Source organism: Apodemus sylvaticus, chromosome 2 (assembly GCF_947179515.1).
Source record: "Apodemus sylvaticus chromosome 2, mApoSyl1.1, whole genome shotgun sequence".
In the NCBI taxonomy this organism is placed as follows: domain Eukaryota; kingdom Metazoa; phylum Chordata; class Mammalia; order Rodentia; family Muridae; genus Apodemus; species Apodemus sylvaticus.
Genome location: NC_067473.1, coordinates 24,259,375 through 24,276,100, shown reverse-complemented (window position 1 = coordinate 24,276,100; position 16,726 = coordinate 24,259,375). Strand labels below are relative to the sequence as shown.

Genomic DNA, 16,726 nt, shown 5'->3' with positions numbered 1-16,726 from the left:
AGCAAGGGCTAAATCAAAGATGGCAGAGCACTGTTCATCCTCTAGACCAAATCCAGTCACCGAGTAGAGATAACACCATAGTAGAATATCGGGCCTGGGTGCCCTCTGCTGGAACATCCAGCAGTAAAATGGGCATGTTTTTCTAAGATGTCATGGAAAACTTTGCCAGTCAAAAACTCATGACCAGTGCTGATCCGTCCTCCCCAAAACCTGCGTATTGAACACATCTTAACCTTCGCGATAGGCCATTAGATTAGGAGGCGGATCCCTCACACACATTAGAGCTCAGCTAAGACAGGCACATCTTTCCTCCTCTGAAGAGCACCAGCCCCATTCCCTCCACCTCTTCCCAGGGTTGCCTGACACCCATACTCAAACAACAGCAGCTGCAGGTGAGTGCACAGTGAGGGTTGGCTGGTGGGCGGCTTTGTTTCTTGTTGGAGTAGAACAAGAATGTAAAGGCTCGTAGACATTCAGAGAGCAGTCTGATCACAGGATTCCCACAGCACTAGCTTGTGAAACGCCAGGACTCTGAAGTACCCCGTCCCGGAGCCTCGTGCTGCTTCTCCCCGGTGGCTTAGCTGCAGAGAACTGAGCTAAGAGAAGAACATTTGTAAGGAGAATACATGTTGCGACATAACTTTCGGCTCAGGCTTCAGAGCACATCTTCACTTTTCACTTTGCTTATTTTTCGAGTCCCGTTTAAGGCCTAGTAAGGTAGGCCTTGGTAATGGAGTACAGGCTTAATGTGTTCTTATATGTGGGGTTTGTTGCCATCAACACATAAACACTTTATATAATGTAGTATATAATATAATAAGGAATATAATTCTTGATGATAGTCATCAATATTTTAAGTAGATTAATATTAATAGAGCCAGTTAGAGTGGTTTAGCACTAGGGACTCTGAGGCAGGAGGATGGTGCCTTTGAGGCTACCTTGAGTCCACATAATGAACTCCAGTCAAGAGCGGGCTTTTGAGAGTGACTCTGACTCAAAAATATACAAAAATTAAAAGGAGACAAAACAGCTGTTCATGTCATTCACCAAACAGAGCTGAGAAAGATTGTACTACAAATGTACAATAGTGATAATAAATAATAATAACTATGTCAGTTAGGGGAGAGTATTAGGACAAGACTTGCAGGGAAGCCTACAGATGTCCCCCACCCTCAAAGGACTATTTGGTCTACTTGGGGAAACACCAGAAATGTCACAAAGGGAGCTTATTTCATTGCCAGTGAAAAGGTTGCTGTAGATAAGGAAGGCTTTGAGTTCAGAAGAGGGCACACTTGCCTCTGAACACGTGACAGTTAGCAACTATAGCACTGAGGGAAAGGAAGCAGCCAGCTGCTGGCTCCGGGATCCAGGACAGGCAAGAGAGAGGCTCTCAAGGAAGTACCCTGGGTGGGAAAAGCACGCTGAGGGTAGCCTCGGGACTCCCACAAACCTTTAGTGGGAGGCTCAGACTGAGATGGGCTCCACCCTGTTGCAAAGTTTTGCTGAACTCTAAAACCTGGGCCTGCAGACAGAGTGTGGTAGCTTTGTCACTGTGAGGGCTGCAAACAGGATACAAGGTTCTGAATGGAACTGAACGTGAGATAGCACAGCAAGCAGGAGAGGCCCTGCTGTGAGGGACAGGTGTGGAAAGCCTCCCTTGACCAGAGAGGGGTGAGCACGCTCCTTGCTGCCGTCAGTAAAGAACATTTTACTTTCTGCTGAAGAGTGCTGATGGCATATAATCAGAGCCTACTCTCAGGAAATGCCTGGCTTGAAGATGTTCTCTTTATTCTTGCAGGCCTCTTTTTCGTGGAAGTTCGGACGTGGATCAACTAGGGAAAATCTTGGAGTAAGTATTACTTTTATAGTCCCGTCCGTCACAAGAAGCATTTGCAGTGGCTTTCCTCTGATGCTCTCCTCTTATCTCTCTTGCTCCAAGCTGCTGCTGCAGGCAATCTGACTGGTTGTGTGACAAGTGGGGACAAGGTAGAAGAGCTGTGTGTGTCACTCGGGGGCCGGTCATGACGCGTAGCCTCGATGCTGTGCCCTGAATGCTTTTCGTGCTGCCTGGGTGGGTCTTTGCTGTTTCACCGTGTTTGGCTGAGCTCTGAGCGCCCGCTCCAATGTCTGCTTGTGGTCACCTCAAACTTACCTCTCGTAAGTTTGGTGACTTACTTAGGACCCCAGCCTGTCCAAACAGACATCCTGTTCCCACTGAGAATCCCTGATCTTTCCCCCTTGGGTTTGCTTTGCATTCCACAGCATGCTGGACAGAATGCTGGCTGGTCACATCCCCGCCCCACCCCGCCCCGCCCCCAGAACACCAAAATAGGGAATGAGAAGTCTGAGCTCCTATCCCAATCCATAGCTGAGTGACTACACGAGAGGAAGTCACACTCACACGAAGCACCCTAGAGTGGGTTTACTGCACCACGCCCAGCTCACAACTACTGACTTAACCCTTTTCCTCTTTAACTTTTCCCACCTGAGCGATGGAAGGGACTCCAGTTTCTCCTCGCCATCTGTTCTCCGGCTCGCTCATCGCTTCCGATTGTTTGTTCCCTCGCTCTCCGGTGATTTGCAAACTTCATCCGTGCATACGTGTTTGTGCATGTGACGATGCGTGTGCTTTCATGTCACTAGAATGTAACCAGGGCTTTCCTCCTCACAAGGCGTGCTGTGTGGATGAGTGCTGTGTGGATGAGTGCTTGGTGGATGAGTGCTTTAGCCGAGTCCCACCCCAAGAGAGGGAAAACAGAAAGAGACAGGGTCCTGGCTAAAAATTCACCACTGGTAACACTTTTATGAATCTCAATCGCAAGTGCTTTTTATGGAATTTAAAATCTATAAGACTCCTTGCCTCTACCCCGTCCACACAGCACCCCTACAGATTGACCTGTTTAAATATAATTGCCTCAAACCTGGGATTCACCCCAAAGCCGAGTTTCTTTCAGGAACTGGTCTGATCGGGGGACTTCCCAGGTCCTGACGACCCTGTAAAATAGACACTCTCTCCACCAAACTCTTTTGTTACCCTGCCGGTGCATGGCAGGCTCCTGTCACTAACTACTGGACTCGTATTTTTTTCTCTGAGACTGTGGAACGTGCCCTGTATGTATGTGATCTTCAAGAGGGGCCCGGGAACATAAATGTTCCAGTATTCCCCTGTTGAAAGGAAAGGTGATCTTGGTGGCGCGAGCCTGCCGCGCCCTGGAATCCATCACCTACTTCCCTTCCTTGTACCTGGTGGGACCCCTTGCCACCTCCAGCACACACACGACGTGGACCCTCAGACCTTGAAGCCAGTGCAGCAGGACAGAAGGGACATTTTGCTCATCCCATGGGAAAGCTTGCTTGACTTTTGGCCAAGGCCTGGCACTCCCACGTAGCTAGCAGAAAAGCAGCTGGAAAGCCTTGTAGATTCGGTGCCTTTAGATTACACTCCGTGGTTTCTGGCTTTGCTTCATTTCTCTGCCTGCTGCTCTCAACAGAAAAAGGACAATGCTGCACCCTAGTGTCACTGCGAAACCACTTAAACAATTATTTCCACCACAGCCGTTTATAGATTCTGGGCCCTGTCAGTCTTTCCGGTGTAAACAAATGGACTTTGACAGTTTCTGTCCAACTGTCCAAATAGAGAATTATGATGCAAGCCTTTTCTAATGAACCTGTCATGATTTCATTGTGCTCCTTACGGGTCTCAACAGTCCTTATTGGACAGGAAGCTGACTTTTTTTTTTTTGAGGAAAGTCATGGTCTCATATTCTTAACAAGGTAGACACATTTATACTTTCAGAGAACATCGAGTACTTCAGAAGTAAAGCAGGTGTGTTAGGCCACGACATTTAGAGTGTTTTCTCAGAGCAGTGTCTTAGTTAAGTAGAGGTAAAAAGATGCTGAACATGGAGTAAGAACAGAGGCTGTCCACGCGGTGTGACCTGGGCAGGCGGCTCCTTCCTCGTTTTGTCTTCCATCTCTGCAGTGAGGTGGCACACCTGACCTGTGTGTCTCTCACAGCTTTTTACAGGAGACGGAGAAGACAATAGGCTCTTAGTTTTATTTGTATGTGTGTATGTTATGTAGTATGTATCCATGCATTATGTGTAGTTAATACGTATTTACATATCAGACAGACAGAGAGACTGTTTCTCTAAAAGTGTTTGGCTTCTGACTGCTGTATTCATAAGATTTCAAATTGATAGTTATGTTCAAAGCTACTAATAACACTCAGGAGGCTGAGGCAGGAGACTTGTCAGTTTGAGACCAGCCTGGGATACCCTAGTGAAACACTTATCTCAAAAGAAAAGGTGCTGTCAATAAAGTGATTTAAATTCTAAGCATCATTATAATCCATCCCCAGGTGGCTGACAATGAGGATGTACTAAAGTCCTTGTATAAAAGAGTACACATTAGCCAGGTGGTGGTGGCACACTCCTGTAATCCCAGCACTCTGGGAGGCAGAGGCAGGCGGATTTCTGAGTTTGAGGACAGCCAGGGCTATACAGAGAAACCCTGTCTCAAAAAAACCAAATCCAAAAAGAAAAGGGTACACATTTCAAACTGTCTGGAATAAGTGTTCTTTTCTTCCTCTGCCACATCCCGTTCTTCCCATGCCCACCCCTGTGTTACCTTTCGTGGTTATGATGATATTTTTACCCCTTCATCACCCACTGTGGCCCTGGCTGTTGAGCACCCTTATGTGTTGCCCATGTCATGGTTCTGCTCATTGGTTCCAGGAAGCATGTCCGTGAGTCTCTGTATGCCTGAGTAATGTAACTCTGCAGATGTTCTGTGGGGCAGAGTTGTGTCTTGCCCTGACACCCAAGGGCAAGCGCACTGGCGATGGCGAAGCTGCTCTTCCCAGGACGGTCTGTGACCTGGGCTCTGTGAGGGGAGGGAACTGTGACCAAGCCCTGTGACCAGATCCTGGGACATCAACCACCTCCCTTCCTAAAAGATGTTTAGGAACACACCTTCTTCTAGGCCTGTGCTTCAGGAAGTACAGAACAGGATCTTAATTCAGGCCAGTGCCATTTCTAATTAGAATTAATTTCTAATTCTACTTCTAGTTCAGATCAGTATCTGGGTTACTCTATATCCTGTCCACTAAACTGTGATTTTTGTCTTTTTTAGTTCAAAGCTACTGAGGGTCTGCACTGTCCAAATAACTTAGCACCTCTCCATAAACTATAATGTTACATCTAGATAAATTATATAGTCTTACCTGCTTACCATTAATAAGTAACAAATGGTACTGTGTACCAGGGACTGTAATATGCAGTTTCACTAAATTACCGCCAACCCTCACTGTAACTATAAATTATCGTTGTCACGTACATAAAGACGCCAGGGCTCATAGTTGTCACGTAATTTGTCCTTACCTGTCAATTAAGGGCAGGTGCTGAATTTGAAGCCAAGTCTGCCTACTTCCAAAGCCTGTGCTGTTGTTATAGCTTGCTGTTTCCTCCACATTTCTAATCCCAGAATGGTAGTCAGGGGAAAGCTAAATGACACCCTTTCTAATTAGCTGTTTCTCACTCTCACTCTGGAGTACTGTTACACGGCGCTTGCAGGAAACAGGCCTGACATACTACCTTTTGTTGTTGTCGTTTTTGGTTTTTTGGTTTTCCGAGACAGGGTTTCTCTGTGTAGCCTTGACTGTCCTGGAACTCACTTTGTAGACAAGGTTGGCCTCAACTCAGAAATCTGCCTGCCTCTGCCTCCCAAGTGCTGGGATTACAGACATGCGCCACCACCGCCCAGCCTGACATACCTTTTAACCTTATTTTTGAGTCTAATTTATGTAATGGTTTAGAAAATTACTCTTTAATTTAAAAGACTCAGCCAATGTGTGTCACACACCATGAAAACACATCTTCACAGAACTGTTGTATCAGAACACAAAGCAAAGCTTCAGGTGTAGGTGAAAACTCTACATCTGGGTTTCCTTTGGAGTAGCCGATCCTGCCCAATCACTACATCAGGACTTACACCAGGGGTCGCCCTGCCATCACTCTCACACACACACACACACACACACACACACACACACACACACACACACACACAAGGACTTACACGAGGGGGCGCACTGCTGTCACACACACACACACACATGTGCGCGCCTCCATTGAGTGTCTGCTGCCAGGGACAGACACTTACTTCCCATCTGTCAGTGAAGTTTGCAGTGTCGTCAGAGTTTGGTAAATGAGAAGCCCTTTCTGTCTCGAGGTGAGAGTTTCCCCGTGGCTGCCCCATAGCATTTGGTAAGGAAGGTCTCCGCATGACCGCCAGTGTTTACGTTGCCATCTGGTTCTTCTGTAGCGTCATTGGACTCCCGGGAGAGGAAGACTGGCCTAGGGACGTTGCCCTTCCCAGACAGGCCTTTCATTCCAAATCTGCCCAACCGATCGAGAAGTTTGTGACAGATATCGACGAACTAGGCAAAGACCTACTTCTGGTAAGTTCCCCGGGATGCTGTTGGCTCGTGCCCCATTGAGACTGTATGACAAACAGTATTACATGTCCCCCGACCACGTGGCGTGGGAGGCTGTACTCTTTTCTGTGGATTCTGTTTCCAGCTGGTGGCTTTTGATTCTGCAGTGTCTTTCTAACACAGCTCTCAGCACCTGAATGTGTATTTGGATGCAGCTTTATAAGACTCTAGATTCCATGAGCATAGGCTTCTGGACAAGAAAATGCATTTCTTCGCTTAAAGTTTCATGCTGCTTGAAGCAATGTGCTAGTCACAATCTTTGCATAAATTCTCCCCCAAAGGAACCAAGTAACAATACTTGTCGTTTTCAATTTATTGAATAAGTATTTTGTGTGCCGTTCACATATAAGATATCCCACTAAAAGCAAGTTCTAGGGCTGGAAAGGTGTCTCTGTTCTCAAGAAGTTGTATCATTTTTGTAGAGGGCCCAAGTTCTGTTTCCAGTACCTGTATCAAGCAGCTTATAGCAGCCTGTAACTCCAGCTCAGAGACACTCTTGTCCCCACAGGCGCCTGGGTCCGTGTGCACATTCCCACACACGGAGACACATGCTTTTAATAAGCACTTTTGTATTTTTGAAACTCAACCTCCTCGTTGTTGTGGTATATAATGTCCTTCCTTGCAGACACAGAAGGCCTTTCGTACTGCTCTGTCCTTAGAGTCAGAAACCTATGAGGAATAAGTCTGTTATTGACCTCGTGAACTGAGAGCCTGTACTCTCGATTCAGACCGTGGGTCTATCAAAACCCACTGGTCTCTGTGTACTCACCCTGCTGCCAGGGCCAGAGGGGCAGCAGTGCCCAGTGGCAGGTTTTTCTCCTGGAGGCCTAGGTCAGTGATGTGGTCAAGGGCAGCTTGAAGAAAGGTGAGAATGCTCCTCCCAGCCTGCTGACTTATTCAACCCTTGAATAAGTTGTAATTCTAGAAGCTAACTTTAAGTCAGGTATCTGGTAATCAAATTCATTATTTTTACGGAAGCAGCACTTCTTGTCGGGGTGTTTTATTTAGTTCACTATCGTGCTAGTGACTTTGCTCCTCAAAGAGACCTGTGGAAAAATTTTAGCCACCTTTTCCAAGACTTTCCCTCAAGGTCCAGTGTTTGCCGTGATACGTTTCACACCGGATGTTGTCTTTATTGCAGAAATGCCTGACATTCAATCCGGCTAAAAGGATATCCGCCTATGGTGCCCTGAATCACCCATACTTCCAAGATCTGGAGAGATACAAGGACAACCTGCACTCTCACCTGTCATCCAACCAGAGCACCTCCGAGCTGAACACAGCCTGAGGTCCCCCCACCCCCGCCCCGGGGATGCCGTGAGCTCATCATCTGAACGCATTGGTGGCTGCGAGTCCCCTCCGCAAGCCTCGCAGAGCAGTTGAAGGTTGCTGGCTGCGGGCCTTCTAGCTGCCAGCTTCTGGGTGGGCTCTGCCTCGCCAAGGAAACCACCTAGTTTACTGTTCAGAGATCAACGCAAGAGTGACTGCAGCTTTATGTCCGTACACTTGTTTGTTTTGTCTGTTTGTTTCAAGAACCTGGAAAACTTCCAGAGGAAAAGAAGCTGCTGACCAGTCGTGCTGCCATTTTTGTTTTCTAACCTTGAATGCTGCCAGTGTAAAGTAGGTGTCCAGGCCCGGCTGAGTTATGATGTAATTTGCCTGCAGCTGCTGGGCCTGCCTTGGTACTTGGTGTGTGTGTGTGTGTGTGTGTGTGTGTAAGAGAGAGGGGGCAGGAGAAGAAAGATCCCTGATGATCTCAAGTGTTATCTTTTTTTGTAGACAACAAGAATAATTGAATTTTTAAAGAGTAGAGGTGACTGATAGCAACGAGGACTTGCTCAGTGAAAGGTGATTCACAATGGATTCTTGTCCAGTTGGGAAAGCGAGCCTAAGTCCTCAACGTTGCCTTCCTTTCCAAAAGCTTTTGCTAGCAATAAACAATAAAGGTTTAGACACCACAAAAATGGGGGGAACCCCAATATCTTTTAAGAGACTTTTTAAGGCATACAGTCTTCTATGTACTCTTTGGAAAGCTGAACTTAATGTGTCCTAAGGCCTATGTATAGTACAATAAGTTCTTAATTGTTTATTTGGGGAAAGATGTTATACGTATCTTATTACCTGCAGTAGATTTAAGGAGTGAGTGTACCTCAGATAGGTTTTAAAGATAGAGAGCGCCTATATTTTCTGGTTTGAAATGTTATCATTTCCTTTGCGCCTCTTGTTACTTTGTTGTTTGCTTTAGGGAATCATTTCCTGCTCGGGAACACCATTTAGGTCTCTCCACCTACCATGGTGGCACATCTGCCACGTGCCGCCTTGCGTAGTGCCAACCCCTCACCCCCAGCACTTGTAATTCACATTCCTGCCATTGCCTAGCTAACGACAGACTGCCCAGCTGCCCCCATCCCACACCTGCTCGCCCGATTACCGTCTCTCACCAAATGCTTTGCAGATGCACCGCTGCAATTCTGCAACCCTAGCAGCATCCCAGCGTATTCTTAGTATAGTCTTCCCACCCACTACCACTGAGGTCGCCTAGGCGGTGTAGAGCGCTTGTTCTGTGTGTGAGCAGCATATAGATTGCTACCAACTGTCACGTGGTATTTTTATAGTGTATGTTTGTATAATAATTGAGGGAATGTGTTTTCCTCTCTTTTAGAGGTAACTATTCACTCTCTAAAGTGATCTTTCTCTGTCCATTGCCCGGGATGATTTTTTTTTTCCTGGTGCCTCGTGCTCAGCCCTGCTTGCTGCAGAGCCAGCATAGCCTGGGCATTATAAACAACTGTACCTTACTCTTCTGTCTCGCGCCTTTATACCCTGTGCCGCCTTTGCCTTATATCCATGGCTCAGTGCTAAGCTGGCACGACTCCATAGAGGGTGTAGAAAGCAGCTTTGGGGAAGTTCAGCTGAGGTTGGAATCGAGTTTGAGCGCATCTAAGTCAAAGCTAGCTCATGTGTCACTGCAGAACTTTGGAAGAGTGCCCAACGTTTCCCACAGCAGTGCAGGCTTCAGATGGTCTTTATACACCGCGGAGCCTCACCGTATTCTCTGTAGCTGAATAATGCACGTGGTTGTTTGGTATGGAGAAGAATCAGATGTCTTTCCTGAGAGCTTTGGAGGTTGGGAATTCTTTTTTTTTTTTTAACATTACATTACATTCTTTTGATTCAGTATCTCAAGAAAGGATATCTTTTTCGAAAGCAAAGCTTTAAAAGACAGAAGCTGGCCTGTGGGAATATTCTGCACTCACCATTACAGCTGTGCTGTCGACATTGTCAATGCTTGAGGTAGAATCAGCCCAGAGCCTCTGGGACAAGGGGGCTGGCTACTCTAGATCTCACTTGGACAGTGAGTTCTGCCTTGTCATTGAACATTCTCCAGAGCCTAGAAATCGACCATAAAATTCACTTCATCGAGGCTTAATCCATTCTATATTAGCATCCATGTGATAAAGTGAAAATAATTTTGAGGGTTTTGCTTTCGCACAAGAAGGAAGGAAAGAAGGAAGAAAGAAAGAAAGTTGTTTTCCTTAGCTTTGCTCAAGAAAAATACAGCTATCCTAAACTGGAATCTTTCCATTTTCTTTAGAATTTTTAAGTATAGAGTTTAACTTCATTTTTGTCCGCTGTCTTGGGCTTATTTCGAAGTAATGGGGGTGGGGTAGTGGGAGGTTAATTTTGTTTTCTTGGCTTTGTGTATATGCGTGTGTTTATGTGTTTGGCTTTTGGGTTTGATTGGTTGGTTGTTTAGGGTTTTTTGTTGTTGTTTGTTTGTTTTGCTTTTTCTAGACAGGGTTTCTCTATGTAGCCCTGGCTGTCCTGGAACTTGTAGCCTCTGTAGACCAGGCTAGCCTCAAAAACTCAGAGATCCACTTGCCTCTGTCTCAAGTATGCTTGTACTGAAGTCATGAGCTACCCCCTCACTCCACCCCCAACTTTGAGTAGTGTTTTTAAATCATAAACATTTTGGTGTTAGAAACAGGGCACACTGTGCCAGGATGGGGCAGAAAGGGCACGCAGCCTCTCTGGACCTCACAGCTCTGCCCCAGCCCTTCGTCCATATAGGTGCTCTGGACATATGTCTCCACGTCAGGCTCACACCCCTGAAACCCAGTTTTCACACAAGGAGACTTGCCATTAGGGTCCTTAGCAGCACAGGGGAACATGGAGTAAACTGAAGAGCTTACTGTGTGCAGTCTTTGTCCAAATCTAACCAGTGACTCACTGAGAGTCTAGACCCTGCTGCCCTGAGGTTCCGCCGGAAACAGCTTATAGTAGTAATAGTGCAAGAGCATGTTCAGGGTTTGGTTCCAGAGACTCCAGCATCTACAGGACTGGCTGGAGTTACAACAACCTCTTAAAGGGGGTGTGGCGGGTTCTCCAGTTAGATCCCCTATCCGCACAGGGGAGCAGTCCTAGCCAGCCAGCCCTCGAAACACAGTCGCTGAGCTCCTGGGGTCACCCAGTGGCCCACAGCCTCCTACTTGGCCCCTCTTTAAAGAAGACAGTCAAGCAAGAGAGAGAAGCTGTCCAGTTAGCTTGGGGCCTTTCCGCCCCCAGCTTCTCAGGACCTTTCTCTCAGGACCCCCTCTCTGACCAAGAGACTTGAATTTAGCCCCCAAGTGATTTACTCTAACAGCTCACTTAAAAATAGGATCTCCACAATGAAGACCCCAGGATGCCCGGGGTGCTGCTATCTCAAAGACAATACTTTCCTTTGACGGAAAGCTGTGCACCCTGCTCCGGGTGCTAGCCAACTTGTCTGAGAAGTCAGGAGCAAACATTTTGAATTCTAAAGTATGTCCTGAACTTGTCTTTTTAAGGAGCTGTAGCTGCTTTCTTAAAAGCTGTGACTACTAAAGCTAAGTCACAGCCGTTGTCACTGTGGGAGTTAAATCATGTCAACTTTCACATGTCACAGTCATTTCAATCTTCTGTCCAAAGAATAGCTCTTCTGGAGAAAACCTGACTTTTTTTTTTTTTTTTTTTTTTGTCTTGTTCTGTTTCGTTTTTCCTGAGACGGGGTTTCTCTGTATAGCCCCGGCTATCCTGGAACTCACTTCGTAGACCAGGTTGGCCTCCAACTCATGTAGATCTTGCCTCCTAGGACTAAAGGTGTGCACCACCATGCCAGCTGACTATTTTTTATGATAAGCTCACATTTTCTTAAAGCACACTTTTGTCACATAGTAGATAGAGTCTGGGAATGAATAACATTAAAAGTCCCCATCACGCTTGTGTCAACACGTAAGGATAGCCACCAGAAGAATACATGCTTGTGACACAAAATTAAGGACCATGTATAATTTCTGAATCTTTAAAAATCCCCCCCAAAAAATAGTGGGAACAGTATACACTCTAAGGTTATTTTAAATTTTACATACATTTTTAATATTATACGTGTGCCTTAAAGTATATTCTAAGAAGAATTATAAGTCATTCAGCACTTATGGACTGGGTATGTCAACATACACAAATTCTGTGGGGATGCACAGAATCGAGGGCACGCCTTCTCATCTCATGGGAAGACAGCAGCCATGGGAAGCTCTGCTCACTGGATATACATGCCTAAGAATATCCACTAGAAAAAAGAAAACAGAAAGCTTAAAAGGCCTTTGCCTCTCGTGCAGCTGAGAATGGACAACGTATAAACCTTTCCCCCCCCCAAAATAAATTCTTTATCATGTGCATACCTACATCCATGTACATCATTAGGAAGCTGTCCGTGCATTCATCCTCCACGGTGGGGAAGCTATTGAAGCCTGGTGCAAGGTGATGAGTGATAGCGGTCCCTCAAATACATGGGAACACCTTCCCCTGCCTCCCACCAGCTTCCTTCCTAGGCACAGGCTCAGTCAGGGTATCCAGGCCAGGAGGGGCTGGCGCCTACAGCCTCCCCCCTCCCTCAAGCTAGGATTGCATATCTCAAGCATTTCTAGCTCAGTTTGGGTTTTGGTATTGTTCTTGTTTAAGGAAATAAACCAAAACTATTCTTTTTGACCTCCTGTCTTCTGAAAGAGAGGGATTCCATTTTTAACTCTTTCTCTCAATTTGCTTTTTCAATTTTTTCTAATGAAGTACCAAATTTAGGGGTTTTTTGTTCTTGTTTTGTTTTGTTTTTTTAATGTTTTCTGCTAGGGTTTTCAGCAAGTTAGGTAACTGAGTGGACTTCTACTAGGATATTCACACCTCTGTGCTCTAGTCCTCTGACCCTTCCAAAAAAAAAAACCAGCCACCTGAGAATAAATGTAGCCCCGCCCCCCAAGGGTCTACCACAGTTCTGTGACAGCAAGTCCAAGTTCAGATGGTGGCGATGGACGGCAGTTTGGAGTTGGGTTGGGTTGGGTTGGGGCAGAAGTCAGTTGTAAAAGTCACAGTGCCCCGAAGTTGGTGTGGGGTTGTATTCCTCTATCCCAGCATGTTTCACAAGGTGGCGCCTTCAGAGGAAACTTTAAACCTGACCAAGACTGAAGAGGTATTCTAGAGACATTACTCATAACTGTTTTTCTGCATATCTTTGACCATCACCTAGCATGTTTCTTCAGATAAAATATTCTACAGCTTATACGTTTTGCTTTTTAGCTAGGTTCTGAGTAAGTTATGTTTCAGAGTGACATTTAAGCAAGTAAAGAAGGCCTTTACAATTTCCTAAGGGACGTTTTTGATGCAACCAAATTACCTGCAATTCTAGGACACACAACTAAAACCTTCCCTGAAGCTGGCCCTCATCTGTGAACAGGACAGAAATTACAAAACTTGTGTGTATGTGGGGGGGGGGGCAGTGGGAACTCTTCGCAGCCACTGAGGAGGCTACGGCTACAGTTCACCCCTCACTCCCCCTGACCTGTTGACACTGTCATTTCTAGACTCAAGTGAGTAAAGGAAGTAGTGCAACCGTAATATAGTATGCAGACCTTTTCACCAGAACCTCAGTGCTCTGCAAATACCAAAAGAACTGGACTTTTTTACACGTGTAAAAACTACAAGTGCAAACTCTTAAATTCCAATTCCTAAATTTTGTTTTATATTTATGAGCATAACAGCTTAGAAAGGAATATCAAAGTCACTTTTATACTACATTTTAAATTCACATTTTTCTGAGAGACCTAGCCCCCTGAGCCAATAGTGGCAGTACATTGGGAATGTACAGATGGTATTTCAGTTTCTGTGGCACACCACAGCAGAAAGCAGGTTATTCCTTATGAGTCACATGCACACCACACACACACACACACACACCCTGCCTGACTTCACTCCAGAAAGGTTGGCAGGTAGGCCTCAGTTAAATTAAAAAGCTCACTAAATTAAAAAGCTCGAGGCACTGAGAAATATTAGGTTCTCTCAACCCTCTGCTCTCACCGAAGCAGATCTCAGGTTAAGCCCCCCAGTTAAAGGCCAAGTCCCCCCTGGGTCTGCCCCCTCTGCCACCCTTCTGCAGTTCCTGAACCTGATCCCACCAGCCACTCTGGCTGGCGGGGCGGGGCAGCGGAATCAGGCCAGCAGGATGTTGTGAGAGGACCAGAGTGACCTGCTGCATCTCAGAGCCATCTGTTGTACCATCTTAGGAAGCAAGGTGCTCTCGAAGCACATAGTTGCCCTCTGAGTGACAATAATTATAATTTGCTTGCTAGCTGACTAGCTCCGGTGTAGAGATGAGGGTTGCTACCCCGCAAGCCCTATATCAGATGTTTCACTCATTTTGTGATGCAGAGGGGGAATTAAGATGTATAATTACAGTAGAAATTTTGACTTTATTGTTTTCTACCCTGGTGGAAAAAAATACTCCTGAAAATGTTTAATTTTGAAATACTCCGACTTCAGTTGACAAAAGTATGTAGTTCTTACCTTTCTACTTAATTCTTTTTTTTTTTTCTCTTTTAGTGAGCAAATTATTCCTTGAACAGAAAGAGGATTTTCCCATTTAGAGGAAGCTTTGGCGTGAATCGTCAGGTCACACAAATAATGCCTTTAAACTGTTAAGTATGGGGCTTTGGTTTTTAAGGGGACACATAACCAAGCGTTGATGGTCAGAAATTATGTCTAGCTCTATAATTTCTTGCTCAGGCAGGGTTCCAGCCAGATTCTATTGTGAGCTGGAGCTGGGGGACCCTGTACTCTACTTGAAGTTTCCTAATATTTAGTTCTATGAAATGCAATAATATATATTAGCCAGCAATATTCCTGTGGTTGCCAGCATCTCTGAGTTTGATCTTCAGCCTCTGGATGATTAAAGTAGATCCCAGCAGTAATCCATTTCTTGACATTAGCCCTCAAGTCACTCATCTTCCCACTCTGGCTGTATTTGCAACAATGTATTCATGTATGTTTCAGTTGTTTTATTCATTATTTTCCTATGAACAGTGATAAGTGTATTAGCACATTGACTTAATAGCATAATAGGAAGAGCACTTAGCAGATGGGGAATTTTTTTTATCAAGTCCCACATTTACATAAGTTATTTCTATTATTATTCATGTATATTATTTATTGCTAAGCCTCACACCAGTCCTGTGAAAGTGCAACTAAAGGCAGATGTTAGGACTTGGGTTTAATGTTCCTTATCATGGTCTTGAACAAAAATCTCAGTGATACCCCCAAATAAGCTGCATGAGTATCTAACACTTAGATTTCAGTAGGTTAGGTGTAATACTTTTGGTGTCTTGTTATTTTCTAAGAGGCAAAGCAACAGAACTTTGTAGCTGTTGCTCCTGGCAGGGGTGTGTTTAGCATAGTGTGATATTAATTATAGCAAATGTTAAGGTAGCATGTAGAGGTTGCTTTCATTAAGGGACCGCCAGATGGCCAGCGAAGTGGCCACTAGACAGGCGTCTAGGTGCCGCCTCCTGTCTGGTTGTGTGAAAAGAGGCACGCCGAGTGATGTAGTGCCCCCCCTTAGGTGTCCTGTGCAGCGGTGGGAACACGTGGTTCTGTGGAGAAGGAGCAGTGTGAGGGATGTTGTATAGGAATAGAACCGGCAGCTTGCGCCTTGAGGCTTCCTGACCATGGTTTCAGATGTCCGGCAACTTTGCTGTATACAGAAGCAGGCCATCCTAGTAATGAAACCTAGGAAGTCCCAACAATTCAAAAGCCAGTTGCCTTTCTGCTGTTTCTGGTCTGAACTGAAGGTTAATGGGCAAGTGTTAGGCATAGAAAAGCAGTTGTGTGTTGGGGCTCGGTGCCACGGCCCAAGGTGTGTGTTAGCAGTAGAGACTGTTACAGGGTTGTCCCTTCTAGGTGTGTAGAAGTATGTTTTCACTATAAAGTGTGTTTTGTTTCTGTATTCCCATAGGGACTTGTTAAAATTTGCTTCTAGAGGCTTCAGCAAAGCTGTAGTACATCGTGAGCTGCTTTTTGTTTGACTTAATCCTTAGAATAAGAAATGTCTAAAGGTTTAAAAAAAAAAAAAAGAATCTTCATTCGGACACTGAATTCACTGTTTTCTGGACTGAAATCGCAGTCCTAGAACTACAGAGGTCACACCCATTAGATGCTAATCTAGGCTGTGTCAGCCAGCCCCAAGCGTCCAGCATCCCCACCCTGTACTCAGTGCTCCTGCATCTTCCTTCCTTCCCGAAGGTGCTCCCTACCTGTCCCTTTGGTGCTCCCCACCTCCTTGGCGGAGACTTGGGCATCAAGCATGTAATGAGAAATTCAGCACCAAGTATGCTTGCCTATGCCTAGGCTCCACCCCCACTTTGCCTTTGGCTAGCCATAGTCAACGAGAGATAATACCTGATGCTGGGGACAGAATGTACCCGTGATGTCAGTCAGAAATGCCCTTGAGTATGTTTCTTCTGCACATCCTGATCTCTAAACCCAGTCATTATGCAGAGCGTCCGTTGTTGGCTGTAGTCCCAGGTTAAAAAAACAAAAAACAAACATTCCAGGCTGCTGTAGGCTGTCCACCTACAGTCTCTGCTTCTACTGCGCTTCTCCATACTTGAAACTAGTTCTGCTATTTTGATTTCACGGTGCAGACATCAGGGTGCATGTTTCCCCTCTGGGTGCGTAATTACTCTCATTCCGTTTGCTCATACTGCTACAGGATGCTCTGTTTTGGTGCTTTGGGTTCGGTGGGTCAAAGAAGCATTGTAGGAAATCACTGCCTAGAACACAGTCTTAAAAGCGTATGTATGGGCAGGAATCTTGGTGTTGATGTTGCTTCTGCTCTTCTCTGTGCCCTCTAGATGGAGTTACCAGTTTGGCCTGCCAGGTCTCCCCCCC

The 16,726-nt window shown here is 45.7% G+C and overlaps 1 protein-coding gene across 4 annotated transcripts in view; it reads left to right on the top strand.

The window, feature by feature from the left end:
* The window catches only part of Cdk6 (cyclin dependent kinase 6), a 190,761-nt gene extending 174,035 nt beyond the window's left edge, over positions 1–16,726 (top strand). For all 4 annotated transcript variants that reach the window (XM_052173193.1, XM_052173195.1, XM_052173194.1 and 1 more), the window contains 3 exons: positions 1,799–1,849; positions 6,325–6,460; positions 7,638–16,726. In XM_052173193.1, the coding sequence (XP_052029153.1) occupies positions 1,799–1,849; positions 6,325–6,460; positions 7,638–7,784 (334 nt within the window). In that variant the 3' untranslated portion in view covers positions 7,785–16,726. The remainder of the gene's footprint in view (positions 1–1,798; positions 1,850–6,324; positions 6,461–7,637) is intronic.